The 15,016-nt window shown below is 48.9% G+C and overlaps 1 protein-coding gene across 1 annotated transcript; it reads left to right on the forward strand.

Moving 5' to 3' along the window:
* Positions 1-476: 476 nt before the first annotated feature.
* Positions 477-13,185, forward strand: TGM4 (transglutaminase 4). The gene is made up of 14 exons (XM_026034843.1): positions 477-526; positions 3,827-4,021; positions 4,192-4,298; positions 4,617-4,746; positions 5,176-5,294; positions 6,681-6,788; positions 7,268-7,442; positions 7,992-8,130; positions 8,404-8,507; positions 9,003-9,254; positions 9,888-10,244; positions 11,413-11,582; positions 12,243-12,379; positions 12,905-13,185. The coding sequence occupies exons 1-14, from the start codon at positions 511-513 to the stop codon at positions 13,044-13,046; spliced, it is 2,151 nt and encodes a 716-aa protein (XP_025890628.1). The 5' UTR covers positions 477-510; the 3' UTR covers positions 13,047-13,185.
* Positions 13,186-15,016: the final 1,831 nt, after the last annotated feature.

Consider the following 15,016-nt stretch of genomic DNA (forward strand, 5'->3'; position numbering starts at 1 on the left):
CAGGATGCTGCCATCTGATATCAGAGTGGAAGAAGAAATCAGGAAGGCGCTTATCAGGATCTGATATATCACTGGTGGTTAACAACTGAATAGGGTTACATGTGGAAGGTCGGGTTGAGCTGGGAARGGAGCATATCCATCACACAAGTGCATTCCTATTCCTCATCTAACCCCATCCATGCTCTCATCAGCGTGTCAGTGAAGGGCTCGTCCACCAGCCATTACCCAGTTGCGTAAAGTCACCTCTCACATGAGTTGGGATTTAAGTTTGCTATTCTTCAGGGTCTGACTATGTGCAGAGGGAGTTGTAGTCTTTTTTTTTTTTTTTTTTTTTTTTTTTTAATGGGAACTTCCTTTTGCTAAACACCACCCTTGGCGTTGGACCTGCTGACACCTCATAGCTGGAGACAGATAAAAGGGGCAGCTGCCTTCCTTCTTCATGCTCAGCAGCAAGTGGCAGAAGGAACCGCTGGCCTTGCAGACGCTTGTGGTCAAACACCACCGAGCAACATGAACCAACAAGCCGGTGAGTTTTTAATGATCGATATGACTTAAAGATAATGTGCGTTAGATTTACAGCTCGGCAGYGAGGATTGGTGCTCCAGCAGGCGTTTCAGGCTTTCCCATGGCTCCGAGTGCTCCGAATGGGACCTTGAGAAAAAGTGTTTCTGTGCGACTGGGGATAGCACGTCTTGGGGATGGGCTTGCTCTAGATGTGCACGTTGTGGTTTTGGTAAATCTGAAAAATGCAGCCTGATTTTCATCTTTTTTCATTTCGGGAAAACCATGCCTTCCTCAGTGACGTAATAGAAAAAGCAATATAGTTTTTARAAAAGCTGTTCTGTGTGAGGCTGAGAGGAATATCTTTCTTTCAGGCTCAGTAACCGCGCAGTAACCGTTCAGATTATTRTCTTTTAGCAATAGCTGATACCATCTGGCAAATGCTTCAGGACAAATGAGAATGTGATTTCTTTGGCCCGTGGCCTTCTTCCCTTCCCTATTGCCAAAAGGCTTTGCAATTACCTGGAGAGGTGCTTCAGGGGCCCGCCGATGCCGACGCAGCCTCGGCGTTGCACAGCCCCACTCTGCTCCGGGTTGCTGCTCCYGAGTCCCCCACACGCACTCAGAGCCCTGGGAGCTGCAGTTATGGGGCTCACAGCTGGGTCGTGACTCCGAGMTCCTGGGAGCTGCTGTTGACCCCGGCTCTGCGGGCAGGATACAGATCAGCAGAGCTCRTCTTGGGGCAATTGGCAAAATCCTTCCCTGTGCAAAGCCCTCCAGTCCCCACGTTTGGGCTGGGTGATCGCTGTGCACGTGGGGCTCTGGATGCCTCCCCAGAAAGGCAGCACAATGTGGAGCCAGTGGAGAAGTGTAGGGAGAAGCTGTAGAGGGGACAGCTCCTGGAAGTGGGATGCCCATGGAAATATGTCCACAACATCAATCATGCCCCAAAGCATCACTGTAAAAATCTAAGGGGGGTCAAGCTGAATCCAGTCTATAAGCTAGAAATGAAGGATCTCTTGGTCCACCTGCCTTTGGTCATGGTGTGGGGTGCAGCAGGAAGCTGCCCCTCATTCCCACAGCTCTTCAGCTCCAGGACCATCTCCCAGTAGCTTTGCAGCACAGCCCCAGTGTCAKAGAGCACATGAGGTTCTTGTGAGGAATGCGAGAAGCTCCATTTATATGAGGACATTATTAATTTGGAGAAAAAGCATGCTTCCTCTTCCTCTTTCTTCAGTCAGTTAAGCAACTCCAGTTGAAAATGTTGACATATCCACACACTGCTGTGCGAATGGTCAGCTGCAGGCTGGCGTCTGTCACAGGGCATTTCAACCAGGGTGAGGGCAAGCCAACAAAAAAGCACTCAGAAAAGGAGTCACCGAGCAAAAGGTGCTGCCTAACGAAGCCTATTTACAGCATTTCTGGTAACTATTGCGCAATTAATATAAATTTGGATTTACCAGCACATTTCAGCCCCTTCAACGCTAGTACTGCCTCTCATTCATGTTCAGGTACTATGCAAATCTGTAGGGACATTTGGGGAACTAATCCCTCTCCCATTAACCATTATACTTTGCTATAGCTTTTTTCTAAGCCTCCTTAAGCCCTTTCTACTTTCCTGACTCTCCCACACCTTTGTCTGAATCACTTGTGAGCCAGGAGGTCTTGCTGCTCCCTTCTGTTTGCAGAGCACTTATCCCTTACGGTTAGCTGTCAAGTAAGGAAGAGTATAGACAGGAGGCAGCTTAGACATCTCCACAGAGACAGGAGCCTGCCAGCTTCTGGTGTACGCTGCCTTTCGTGATCATTTCAGGGCATCCTGTACTAGGGTGATGCACCCAGTGGGGAGCCTTGAAAGGTCCCAAAACTGTGGGGAGGTCAAATGGCAAAAGCAGCTGTTGGTCTGTGGAGGGCAGAGTGCTGCCCTCCAAGTTTACCATGCCCTCTGCTCTGCAGGCAGAGCTGCCTCCTTCCCAAACCTTCCTTTGCTTCTTGCATTTTATGGGAAAGCCAAATTCTTGTTGGAAAAGAAAAAAACCCTAACTTTTTTTTGCAATAGTTCACAAGTGCAGRCTCCCATAGGGGGCTGATTACCGACTGTTGCAATACTATTGAGACGAACATTTGAGAGGAATTGTGTTGAATCAGCTCTTTCCCAGGCTTCCCTGAGGCTTTTGGGATCCAGCAGTTCAGGGGACCCAAATTTCAGCTRTTCAATTCCATCTTGACCACATGTGCCGCACTGGGAAAGGAGCAATTAAAGCTACCGTTAATTACTCCTTGAAAATTATTAGAGGTGTGCTCAGTGCTAGTGTAAGCCCTTGGCCAGAGGGAAACACAGAGAAATAAAATCCCAACAGCAAGGACTAATTTCTAGGCCTGTATTGCTCACAGCTGCTGCTATGACCAGATGGGGTTCCCGTCCACACATCAGCAGAAAACCAGGGTTAGGGAGTTGTTGACATCAGGGCTAAACCTGCAAAACTGCACCAAGGTGCTCAGTGGAGTGGTATCTTTTGCACGCACTTGAACACTCTACAGAGTTGTGTGTGTCTACATATACATATACATATACATATACATATACATATACATATACATATACATATACATATACATGTGCAGTATATGTATAGCTTTTCTAAACCAGTTTACACATGGATGCGCACACCCATACATGTTGCCCACTGTCAAAGGAAACAAGAGGAGGAAAGTGCATTTTCACAGGGAAGAATCCAAGATGGTTCCCGTAGGTGTCCACTTCACAGACTYAAGGAAAACACTTGTATTTGTGTTTTTATGTCAAGGTGAATTTTACCTTGGGGTAGAGCAGCTCCTCTGTGTCACAGGAGAGCAGTTTGGAGCTGCTACCTTCTTCACACRGGCCCAGCATTGTTTGGGTGCAAGAGTGACATAAAGCCCTAAGCCCTCTGGGGCAGGACCCATGCACCCCGAGCATTGCTCTAACCAGCTACTGGTATTTCAGATTAACAAACACAGAGGAATTTAAAATACCTGCTTGGTCTGTGTACGTAGAGTTTGAGCGTTGATCATTTCCATCGCCATCAGCTTTCTCAAAGGCTATGGCGTTGAAGGATCGTTTCTGGCCAACGTGGCCTCCTGGATCACAGCATCAGATGCTCAGTGCTCAAGGCAGGAGCAAGRAGGTCACTGCTGGTTGTGTCACACCACCTTGACATAGTTTCTCATGGGATCGCTGGACAATCACGGACATTTCTGTGATCCACAAAGCTCCATTATGAAGATTAAAASTGTATTTACTGCACAGCCCCACACTGAATCTTCTTCTTTGTCTCCCCCTCAGTCAACAGCTCTGTAGCGCCCCAGCTGACAGTCACCGGGGTTGACTTCCTCAAAAGCAGGAACAMGCGCCTGCATCACACTGACGCGTAYGACAACCAGAGCCTGGTGGCGAGACGCGGGCAGGGCATCGAGATGAAGCTCTTCTTCAACAGGCAGCTGAGCGCCAGCGACAAAGTGAAGCTGCAGTTCAGCATCGGTAAGCGGGTCCCTGGGACACTGGGCAAGGCAGGAGAGCCCCCGTGTGACTCAGGTGTGCACGGTGGCATGAGGTAGCACCTCACTGCCTGTCTGCTCACTCGCGTCGTTAGACACTGTGGCACTGCCAGCTCATGTGCCTCACTCCTTTTTTATTTGCTTTGCTTCCAGGGGATAAGCCGATGAAGAGCCAGGGGACCCTGATCTCCCTGAACCCGATGACTGGGAAGGACTACAATGGCTGGCGTGCCACCATCATCATGTCCTTCAACAATGAGGTAGAGCCCATGGATGGACATGGGGCTTCCGTRTGGAGGGAAACAGCTTTGCCTCTGCTGGGAACTGCAGAGCAAATTCTCATGTTTCCATGCTGGCATCCTGCTAACTTTCCATCATTAGCAGTATCCTATTTGGTTCTCTGCTCTGCCACTGCACACACAAGAGCTGCCTCATTCTTGACCCTTTCCCCTCTTCCCGCAGCACAGACTGATATGGTTACTAGCATCAGTGCTTGTGCTGGCCTCACACGGGCTTGCTTGTGCTGTCCYTGTTGCTATCGTGAAGGATCTGCCAACCTCACCTTGTCTTCTCCCTAGTGCTTGGTGACTGTGATCAGTTCGCCCAATGCCATCATTGGAAAATACAGCCTGAAGGTGGTGACAGGGTCAAACAGCTATAAACCTGAAAATGATGCTGTCTACCTTTTGTTCAACCCTTGGTGTCAAGGTAAGAAGAGAGATCTAGTGATTGCAGCCTATAGTGTCACCAGAGAGCATCCAGAGATTTCCTCTCTGCCTGGTACAACTCTTTTTCTCCCCAAAACACCTCAAGTTCATCATCATGGAGCTAGCTGTAAAATGGCAATAGCAACAAGCTCCAATTTTCTCTGCAGTCCGCATAGTCTACTATGTATAAACCTTTATTCAAAATGAAGTGTTTTCCTGCTATAAAACATTCCTGTAGAAATAAAATGAGAAGTAGTCTTCTAGGTGATTCTTCCACAAGAGAAAGAGAAGTATGAGTTTTGGGATGGTCATCAACTGATGTAAATGTTACTAGTCTTCAATTTCTGTGGTTTTACTTGCCAAGCAAAGCTTCCTAGAACATGTGGGTGACCACCAAGTAAGTATCTTGCGGGGTTTTTTTTTGCTCCAGAGGATACTGTGTTCATGGCTGGCAACGCTGAGAGGAACGAGTACGTGCTCAACGACATGGGATACATCTATGTTGGATCAGCAGACTACATCCACGGTAGACCTTGGAATTTTGGGCAGGTAAAACATAGCTACCTGTTCTGTGTTATTACTGTTATTCTCTCTTAGGCATCTGTTTAAGTGAATCACACCAATGAATGATTTAAGTGTAGGAGGAGCCCAAAGCACTTGGTCCTACCAGTTTTGCTGGGAAGATTTACCTACTTAGAGTAATCCGTGTACTTAAGTGTTTCCCCTAGCCATGGCTCGAGAGTAAAGTTTAATGATACATTTATAACTATATCATGAGAKCCTCTTGAAGGCTATTGAGGGTATATGATGGAAATTGGGAAGAGACCATTTGTGGCTAAGAGAGTTCCTTAAGGAATCCTTTCTTCTCTAATGCTACCAGTTATGGATTGCAGCAAAGCACTTGCTGCTAGCAATCTACAGAGCTTCTGAGAGTGTTAACAATCAAAAAGTCTGATTCTCTACCTGTTGCATCATTATCAGAAAAAAATAGAGGAAAAAGCACTATTAGAGTTGGTATTCCCTGGTTACCTTCACTAACAAGTTGGTGCATTGATAGGTGCACGACATACATAACCTCTTCTCCCTTACCAAAAGGTCTCTCCTTCATGATCCCTCCAGAGTGACCTCAGCAGAGTGGAATGGGAAACTCACTTGGGCTAGAGATAAGAGATGGATGCTGGAGCAGATCTTATGGCACCTGTAGAAATCAGAGAGAAGCACAAACAGAGCAGCTGGCACTTTATCTGGACACACTCAGAAAATGCTGGGGGAGACAGGGGTTGCCTTATCAGGTTTCTTTTTTGTTTTTGTTTTGTTTTATAAATCCACTCTTTCAAGATAAAGTGAAGTCCAGCCAAGGTCCTCATGCCAACACCTTTTTAAACTCCTAACCCCTCTTCCACAATGCGACAGAGAGGCATTGCACATAGAGCTGCTCCTATCCTAATATTTATTCTGCTATCAAGCGATGAGAGTTGGTACTGATAATGACATTCTCTCGAGCTTTGTGACCGAGGATGTTTGGCATCTCTATGAATTTGGCCTAAGGGAACTTTATCGGGAATTGCTAATGAGGAATCTTGTGTTGTAATGATCTGTGGGACTTCAGGGAGATGATATAGGTAATTTAGGTAACACACAGAGATAAAGAGTATTGGGTCAAGTGTCAGCTATGTTTGCAGGCATATGACAAAGTGAGTCTTGCCTAGACTCCCTCCAACATGTTTTTTCATCTAAGCCTTTCCTACAAGAAAACAGCTTTGGAGTCAGTCYCAGTGGCTGGAGCGCTGGGTTCACTCAGCATCATGAAGCAAGTTTAGAAGTTAGGACTAGTCAGACAGCTTCCCCCAAGCACCTGAACAGATGGCGTAGCAATGGAACAAAGTCTGTCTTAGAGCAGTATGTAAAGATGTCTCCATTTTCTCTCCGAAACAGTTTGAGGAATCAATCTTGGACTGCTGCATGGATCTACTGGACCAAAGCAAACTCAAGCCAAACGCTAGAAGGGATCCTGTGCTCGTGTCCAGAGCCATGTCTGCTTTGGTACGGCTCCCTTGGGGAAGTGCTTTGCCACTCCAGCTTTCCCTCTCTTTTCTTATTTGTTCTCCTCTCCCTGGGGCTTTGATCACCATTTTGGAATGAATTTGCAATGGATTCCTTTGGAAAACTGCAAGGGAAGAGCCAGAGGGAATTCTGGGCAAAGGGAAGGGACGAGCCAAACAAAGCATCTCCCAAGCTCACAGCGCTGGGCTCTGCCCTCCTCCAGGCAGTTTCGGGATGGAGGTGGTTGTTCTCTCCATCCTCCCTGGGCCTCTGGGATTTAGGATGCAAAATGCAGCCTGCGCCACCACTGCCCTGAGCCACCAGGCTGCCTCCCACCATCGACCTCAGCCTCAACAGGGGCTCACAGGGGAGGAGGGCACATGGGGAAACACAGGCTGGGGAGGGACCTTGAGGTTTAAGTCACATTCAACCTCACCCYGAGTTTATCTATCTCCTCTGTGTGTGTCCGTGTGCCACAGGTTAATGACAATGACGACAGAGGCGTCTTGATGGGCAACTGGTCGGGGATGTACACCGGGGGGACCTCCCCTCTGGCGTGGGTCGGGAGTGTGGCAATTTTGCAGCAATACTACAAAACGAAGCAGCCCGTGCGTTATGGACAGTGCTGGGTCTTCTCAGGCGTCCTCACCACAGGTAAACAATGAACCATCTCCCTCGTAATTATCTCAGTTCCTGTGCGATTAAACCTAATTGCTGCACCCTCCCTGAGCCCTGGGGTGGCAGGAAAACTTCTGCATGCCCTTTGGGCACAAAGTTTTGATTGTGGGACTGGGGCATCTCTCATATGAGGAGAGGCTGAGAGAGGTGGGACTGTTCAGTCTGGAGGAGAGAAACGCGTATGAGTATCTATCTGACGTGAGGGAAGTAAAGATGATGGAGCCAGTCTTTCCTCATCAGTGCCCAGTGACAGGACAAGGGGCAATGAGTGCAAATTGAAATCCCAGATAGGTCCACATGAATGTCCAAAAAAACCCCATTTTTTTTTTAATTGTGAGGATAACAGTGCACTGGACCAGGTTGCCCAGAGAGGCTGTGGAGTCTCCGTGGTGGGAGATGCCCCAAAGCCCTGGGCAATCTGCTCAAGGTGACTCTGCTAGAGCGCAGGGTTGGACGAGCTGCTGTCCGGAGGTGCCTCCCAGGCTCGGCAGCTCTGCGAGCCCTTGTGTGGTCTCTTTCTCACAGTCATGCGCTGCCTGGGGGTCCCAGCCCGGAGCGTGAGTAACTTCGAGTCGGCACACGACACGCAGGAAGACCTGAGAGTGGACATTTACTTGGATGAAAACAGACAGCCGCTGAACAACCTGACGCTGGACTCCATCTGGTAATTGCCACAGAGGGCTAACACTTRCCACCCTCCATGCATTGCACCGTGCACACAATGTGTCCCAGCCCAGGCAYGCTTGCCTTTGAGCATTTCCCTACTGCCTGGGGCTTGCTGCCTGGGACAGACAGAAGTCCTGGGGTTTTCTAGGATCAAATCCCATTAAACCATCCCTCTGGGAGGATTAAGCAGAGTTGTATATGTTGGAGGTGCATTTCATGCTGCTGTGAACCAATATTTTTTTCTTTTTCATGGTACCCTAAATGCACTCAGGAACTTCCACGTGTGGAACGACGTATGGATGAAGCGTCCGGACTTGCCAGCTGGATTTGATGGCTGGCAGGCCATTGATGCGACCCCCCAGGAGCAAAGTCAAGGTAGGAGATGCTTAGCAAGGCTCTTCTGTGACTCCTTGGGCAGGGAGCAATTTTATATGGAAACCAGGGCAGGGCATGAGCCTGATCATTTCTATATGAAAGGAAGTCCTGCCAAAAGTGACCCCTATCCTCCCTGCAGAGATGAGGGGAATCTAGAGGCAGGAAGGGGAGCACGACTCTCAGTAGGTCAGATACTGCCACGAGGTGCACTCAGGTGCCCCAGCTCAGTAAAAAAGCAAATAAAGGCTCTTAGGACACATTTGCAGGATGCACCTTTGATACAAATGCAGTTGGTCCTGGAAAAAAAAAAAAAAAAAAAAAAAGAAAGAAAGCTATCATAGAAATTAGGTTTTTTTGAGTTCATAACTGCATTGGAGGAGTACAAAAAGTCATCTACCATGGCCCGCTTTGCGGGAGAGAGATTGGTAGGTGGAATAGTATTTGGAGGCTCTGCTGCTCCTTGGAAAAGTGACTGACGCGCACGGTGCTTTCCAGGGGTTTTCCAGTGCGGTCCGTCTCCGCTGAAGGCCATCCTCGAAGGACATGTGTATGTGAACTTCGACTGCAAGTTTGTGTACGCGGAAGTGAATGCCGACAAAGTCTACTGGAAGGTGCAGAAGGTGAACGGCCAGAACAAATACACCAAACTGGCCGTGGTCACCAACGCCGCCGGCAAGAACATCAGCACCAAGGCCGTGGGGCAGAACAGGCGCGAAGACATCACCCTGCAGTACAAGTACCCTGAAGGTGAGTGCCCCCCTCCCATAAAATACTGCCAAAGAGGAGGTCTGACCCATAGGTCATCCCACAGTGTTATTCCCAGGAGGAGAGCGCAGGGCCAGGCTCCCAGCTCCTGGAGACCTTCGGGCCTGCAGTGACACCTACGGGCTGCTGTCCTGGCACAGGTGCCYGCAAGCCTGCAGGTAGCAAAAGAAAGGGGCCAAGCAACGAGCCAAGCGTGGTCCAGCTCACTGTGGCTTCAGTTCTTGCCCTTTAATCTCTCCAATCCTCAGAGCACATTAGGAAAAAGATAGTCATCCCCTCTCCTCAGCTCTCTCTGCTCAGAYCCAGACAAGATGGGCTGGGTATTGGACCCTTCTCTGTGAGGAGTGGGACATTCACAGGCTATAAGGCTTAAGAGCACCGTCCTCTAGAAGTGTCTCCTGCAGGCAATTCCTCCAGACCTTCATCAGTCCAAAAAGCCACAGTTAGATCCAACGGTAGCATAAAACTACTCAAGTCTCCTCCTGAGCTGAAACAGGAGGCAATTGGGGCCCCGAGATCCTCTCTGTGCAGCAGCAGAAGGATAAATAAAGTGAAGGTGACTCTGGGCGAGGACACTGAGATACAGATGATTACCCAGTTTTTTCCTTCCTGCAGGTTCACTAAAGGAAAGAAGGTCCATGCAGGTAGCTACCTCCTTCATCTCGGGAAGTGGATATGGGTCACGCTATGCTTCAGCCATCGTTCCCAGGGCTAGGATGCTAGCGGATGTGAACCCTAGCCCCTGGGACAACGATGAGGAGCCCCCCAAGCCTGAGATCCAACTTGAGATAACCAACAAAAGTCCTTTGTATCCTGGCAATCCTATTGATCTGGACATCATAGCAAAGACCTTCGCTCCCAAGAGCCAGACCATCAATATTTCTGCCTCCTGCCAGCTGCAGTCCTATATTGGACAAATTAAGGCCAATATTGGATGCATCAAGGAGACCATCAAGCTTGAAAGCAAATCTGGTAAGCACAGAGATCTCAGCTATATTCTATAGATTATCAATTCCGACAATCTGTGATTTTCCTAAAGMCAAGATGTAATGGCTCCACTATAGGCCTGATCATGGCTCTGTATAGCAGAAAGACAAGAAATTGCCTAAGTGTTACTCGCCTCTCTTGTGAGGACTACATTTTAGAGTCTTGACTGGGATCCCTGTGCTGTGGCAGCGATCAAAGCATGGAAACAGCCCCTGTCTCTGCTGCAGTTTGAGAGAAATRCATCTAGGAATACCTAGAAATGCATCTCTCTGAGTGGACAGGCATTTTCCCTGGGTGGGTGAGGTGTGCCTGCATGTCTTGCTTGTGAGCGTTGTGCACAAGACAGYCCTAGGAGCACTGTGTAAGTGTAATCAGTCACATCCCTCTGACAGGGTTTAGACAGGCTGAAAACGTCAGCCTCTGCTTTCTTGGTCTTGCTGCAGTAATGGTGATGGGCTGGTTGCAGTTTTGATGACTCCTCTGGTATTTTTGCAAAACCGAATTCTTTATCCAGAGAAAAATTCCAGCCTCCAGGCTGCTGGTGCAGCTGATGCCCAGAGCTGTTTGCTCTGAGCTGCGTCCATTGCGTTTCTGATCCCCAGCGCTGTGACTGAAGTTTGCTAAACAAGAGGACAGCAAGTGGTGGATAATTAGCAGCACTCACTGCTTCCACGAATGAGTCATTTATGCAAAAAAAAAAAAAAAAAAATCCTTGCTTCTGGTGGTTTCTGAGTGTTTTCACACATGTGCTGTGACTGCCAAAATGCAGCAGGGTGGGAGATTTGAAGCAAAAAGCAAGGAGCTGATTGCACAGCATCACTCCGTGTCTTCCACCCAGGGGGCTGGAGAGCTCTCCATCCCCAGGGAGAGCGCGCTTGGCTGCGTGCACACAGATGCTGAATGCCTGCTCGGATGTTTCTCAGCCATCTCGGGGGCAGCTGGGGACATGCTGAGCTGCATGGAGATGCTGCACATGAGGCAGAGCTGGTGCTTGGTGGGGAGACAGCAAGGCCCAGCTGGCCCTTCCCTGTGGTGGTGGCRCCTCATCCCACGTCCCACCAGCACTGCAGGTGTTTGCTGTCAGATCTGGCTTTGCCGCCCTCTTCTTCAGTGGATGATAGGGCCACACTGTCAATTATTTTTCTCCCCACAGAAGCGCGGATCCCCCTGAAAATAGCGGCTGACAAATACATGGGGTTGCTGGCCTCGGTGGGAGATGAAGATCTCATCAAAGTCACCGTCATCGCCGAGATCGAGGGCACGGATAAAAAATTTGCCAAGGACATGTCGCTGACCTTCGAGTACCCCCCCATYACTGTCGAGGTGAGGCAGCTTCCTCCAGGTCAAGGGTGGAAAGCCCTGTTACCTTTAATGCCAAGGTTTCTACAAAGGTTTCCAAAAGCAGAGTGCTCACCCAGCTCAAAGTTTGCCAGAGCAGCTCCATTAGATGGCATAAATGCCAGGGTTTGGGGGACCACATGCTGGAGGAGGGGATCTCCCCAGGTCTCCCAGATATGTCCTAGGGTGTTCTGGGTTGGAGTTTTATTTGGCCTATGTTAAGCTTGGAAGGGATTATGAAATTAGGACTTTGTTGTGGTGGAATGGRCTGGAAGAGCGGGACAGGAGAGGATAATTTATACAGGGCCTGTCTTTGGCTCCAGAGACTCCATTGCAAAAGGGAAAAAAGGAGGTTGAGAAATCAGAAGAGAGCAAGGAGAACAGCAGGAGGGGCAGAGCACAGTGTGCGGGTGGAGAAGGGCCAGATACTCAGCTGTGCTGGTAGTGGCACGTGTCCATGTGGGATTGTGCCTTGTAGGGTCCATGGGAAGGGGCTCCCGAGGGTCACCCAAAGCAGTCCCCTCCATCTGAGTGCTCCAAACCTGRGTGGGGGGTTCAGAGCAAAACGGCAGCAGGTCCAGCTCCAAGGGCCTTCATCACCCCCCTGACCCCGGCGTTTGTGCCCTTTCCTCCTGCCCTTGGCAGATGCCAGCGACGGCGAAAGTGGACGAGGAGTTCTCCTGCGCCTTCATCTTCAAGAACACGCTGAACATGGCCCTGCGAGACTGCAAGCTGTGCGTGGAGGGYCTGGGCATGTTCAAGTTGACCTCGTTTGATGAAGGGTGAGGCGAAGTTTTGAGTAATCCCGTTATTGATTTAGTATGTACCTTATGAGCTTGGCAGAGCTGTACGTTTTTAATTCCTCCTAAAGGAGCCGAGAGGGACCAGGAGGAGGATGTCCCTTGGAACATAGTGTTTGGGCTTGTGGCACACTCAGGCACGGGTCGTGCTCAGAAAATGTGCTCAGAAAATGTGAGGGTTTTCCCAGCACTTTTTTCCACAGCCAACATGAACATGACTGCTCATTTCAGATCAAAATTCAGTGTTAAGACAGTAATAAATAATAAATAAGTAAAATTCAGTAGCATGGGACAAGTGTGGGAGCCCTGTCCCCAGAGAGCACTGGGACCATCTGCCAGAGCCAGCAGAGCTGAGTTGTGCTTGGGTTATAGGGCTGTGGAAACATCAATACCAAACAGGCTTGATGTCTATTTCTCCAAGTGAAATGATTAGAAAGCATTGGAATGATTAAGTGAAATGATTAGAAGCTCATGCTGAGGCTCTTATTTTTCTTTTCTTCACTTTAGGGACATCGAGCCTGGTAGGATCATTAAGTCTAAAGTAATCTGCACTCCAAAGAGAGCAGGAGAGAAGAAAATAGTAGCCACGCTGGCCTCAACCCAGGTCAAGGGGATATCCGTGGAGAAGGTCATCACCATCACCGAGTAGGATCGGTGTCTCAGCAGGCTGTAGATGGTGACTTGCTAGATGCGTAACATAGTTGTATGCCAATGACATGTTTTGCTTCCTTGATTGCTGGATAATAGTTAGTAAAAGCAAAAAAAAAAATCCCATCAAGCAAAAGGAATTAAAGCGACTTAAATGGCAGAGCTGCTTTGATTGCAGTTAATGATGATTTAATAAAGACTGTTAAAATCAGCRGTGTGATCCCGTTGCCTCGTATCGTCATTCCCCCGGGCCGGGTAGAGGGACAGGACACACACCAGGGCTGTTTGTTCTTGCAGGGCAGTCCCAGCTTTGTGCCCGTTTGGCTGGTGACACCAGGTGGCATTTCAGGGCTGGCAGCGCCGTGGTCCTGCYGGGAACGGGAGGTCACGCCAGGATCTGGCCAGGCTGTGGTGTGGCCATGTAGAGCCCTCATTTATCTTTACACAGGAAAAGAACAACCCTGGAATGGTTTTCCCAAACACCATTTTTCATACATCTTCCTTCTCACCCTATTTTTTGGGGGACGAACTGGGGGGATGTTTAGAAGAGGTAACATCTTTAACACCATTACCAGATCTTTCCTGGAAAATTAAAATATATATATATCATTTCTATCTCCCCGCTCCCACCTTGATGGTTGTGAGATGACACGTATGATCCCAACCACCGTGCATTTCTGGAGTGCTTCCAGGAAGAGCTACATGGGACACAAGACATCAGGCACATAGGGGAGAGTAAATTCCTCCAGAGAGAYGGGGAAAGCTCTAATATAAACAAAAAATCCTTTAATGCTTTGATTCACACCGGTTACTTGTAAGTAACATCATGGAATTTTATGGAGAATTAAAAAAATCACCAAAAGCACAGTACTGTGCTCCTGTTCCCGGGTTGCACAAGCCAAGGGGTGGCCTGGAGCAAGAGGCGACTTTCTCCCCTTATACCGTAAGTTATTTAGGGATGTTACTGCCAGCCTAGCCCCAAACAACTTGGATTTCTGCAGTTCCTGTCCCTCTCAGTTGACCACAAGTCTGCAAAGCACCAACTTAGCATCCAACGAAATGATTCAGGAGGTCCTGCCTCACTCGCACCAAGGGTTTGTTCAACATAGGCAGTTTGATGGAGGCTATTCACTGCTTACTTCCCTCTCAGGCTGTCCACATCCACCCTGCAGTCTCCCATGCAAGTCTAGCATGGATATTTCCAGCAGAGAAACAGGGGATACCTGTCCACCGCACAATGTCATCTCTCCTTTCAGATACCACCTTCAATCGCAAGGCTGGTCCATCCACAAAGTGTGGATCCCTTTGCCCAGTTCCCAATGAGGAGAAGGGGCCGYACAAGGTCCTCCCCTTGCCCTCCCGTGCCCGGCTCTCGCTCCCCTTGCCCTCCCATGGCATGGGAGCGGGCCCATGGGTCACACAATTAGTGACTGCTGGGAGTGGAGATGGAGCACACGGTTCTGGTGGGTGGAAGGATTAATTCTTTAATAAGTAGGGTTGCAACTGGAGGCATAAAATGAGTTACAAGTAGCAAAATATATATATATRTATATTCGTAAGAGRTGTAAATTCTTTTCTTGCATAGAAAGGCTGTTTTAGAAGACACCGGATATAAAGCACAGGAGTACTTTCCACATCTCCATCTTCAAAAACTCACACCAAAGCAGYGAGCTGATCTAAAACACATTTCAGGTGGATCATATGTCTGGAAAGCTTTGCAATTCCTTCATGGAACGCGGTGGGGCAGCTYATTTCCCCAAGTGCGTCCTGCATTCATAACACACTGTGGTCGCCCGTCCCATACGACCCAGACATGACATGAGCCCATCGCCAGGCCCTGGCCTCTTCGGGGGCCCACAGCTCTGTGGACAACAAGAAAATTCATAGCAGCAATCAAGTAATCTGGTCCGAAGACTAAGGCACCATTTAACACAGGACAACAAGTACACGGATGGAAGGAGAGAAAAGTGG

This window comes from Nothoprocta perdicaria, unplaced genomic scaffold (genome assembly GCF_003342845.1).
Source record: "Nothoprocta perdicaria isolate Ctin4 unplaced genomic scaffold, notPer1 scaffold_150, whole genome shotgun sequence".
Taxonomy (NCBI): domain Eukaryota; kingdom Metazoa; phylum Chordata; class Aves; order Tinamiformes; family Tinamidae; genus Nothoprocta; species Nothoprocta perdicaria.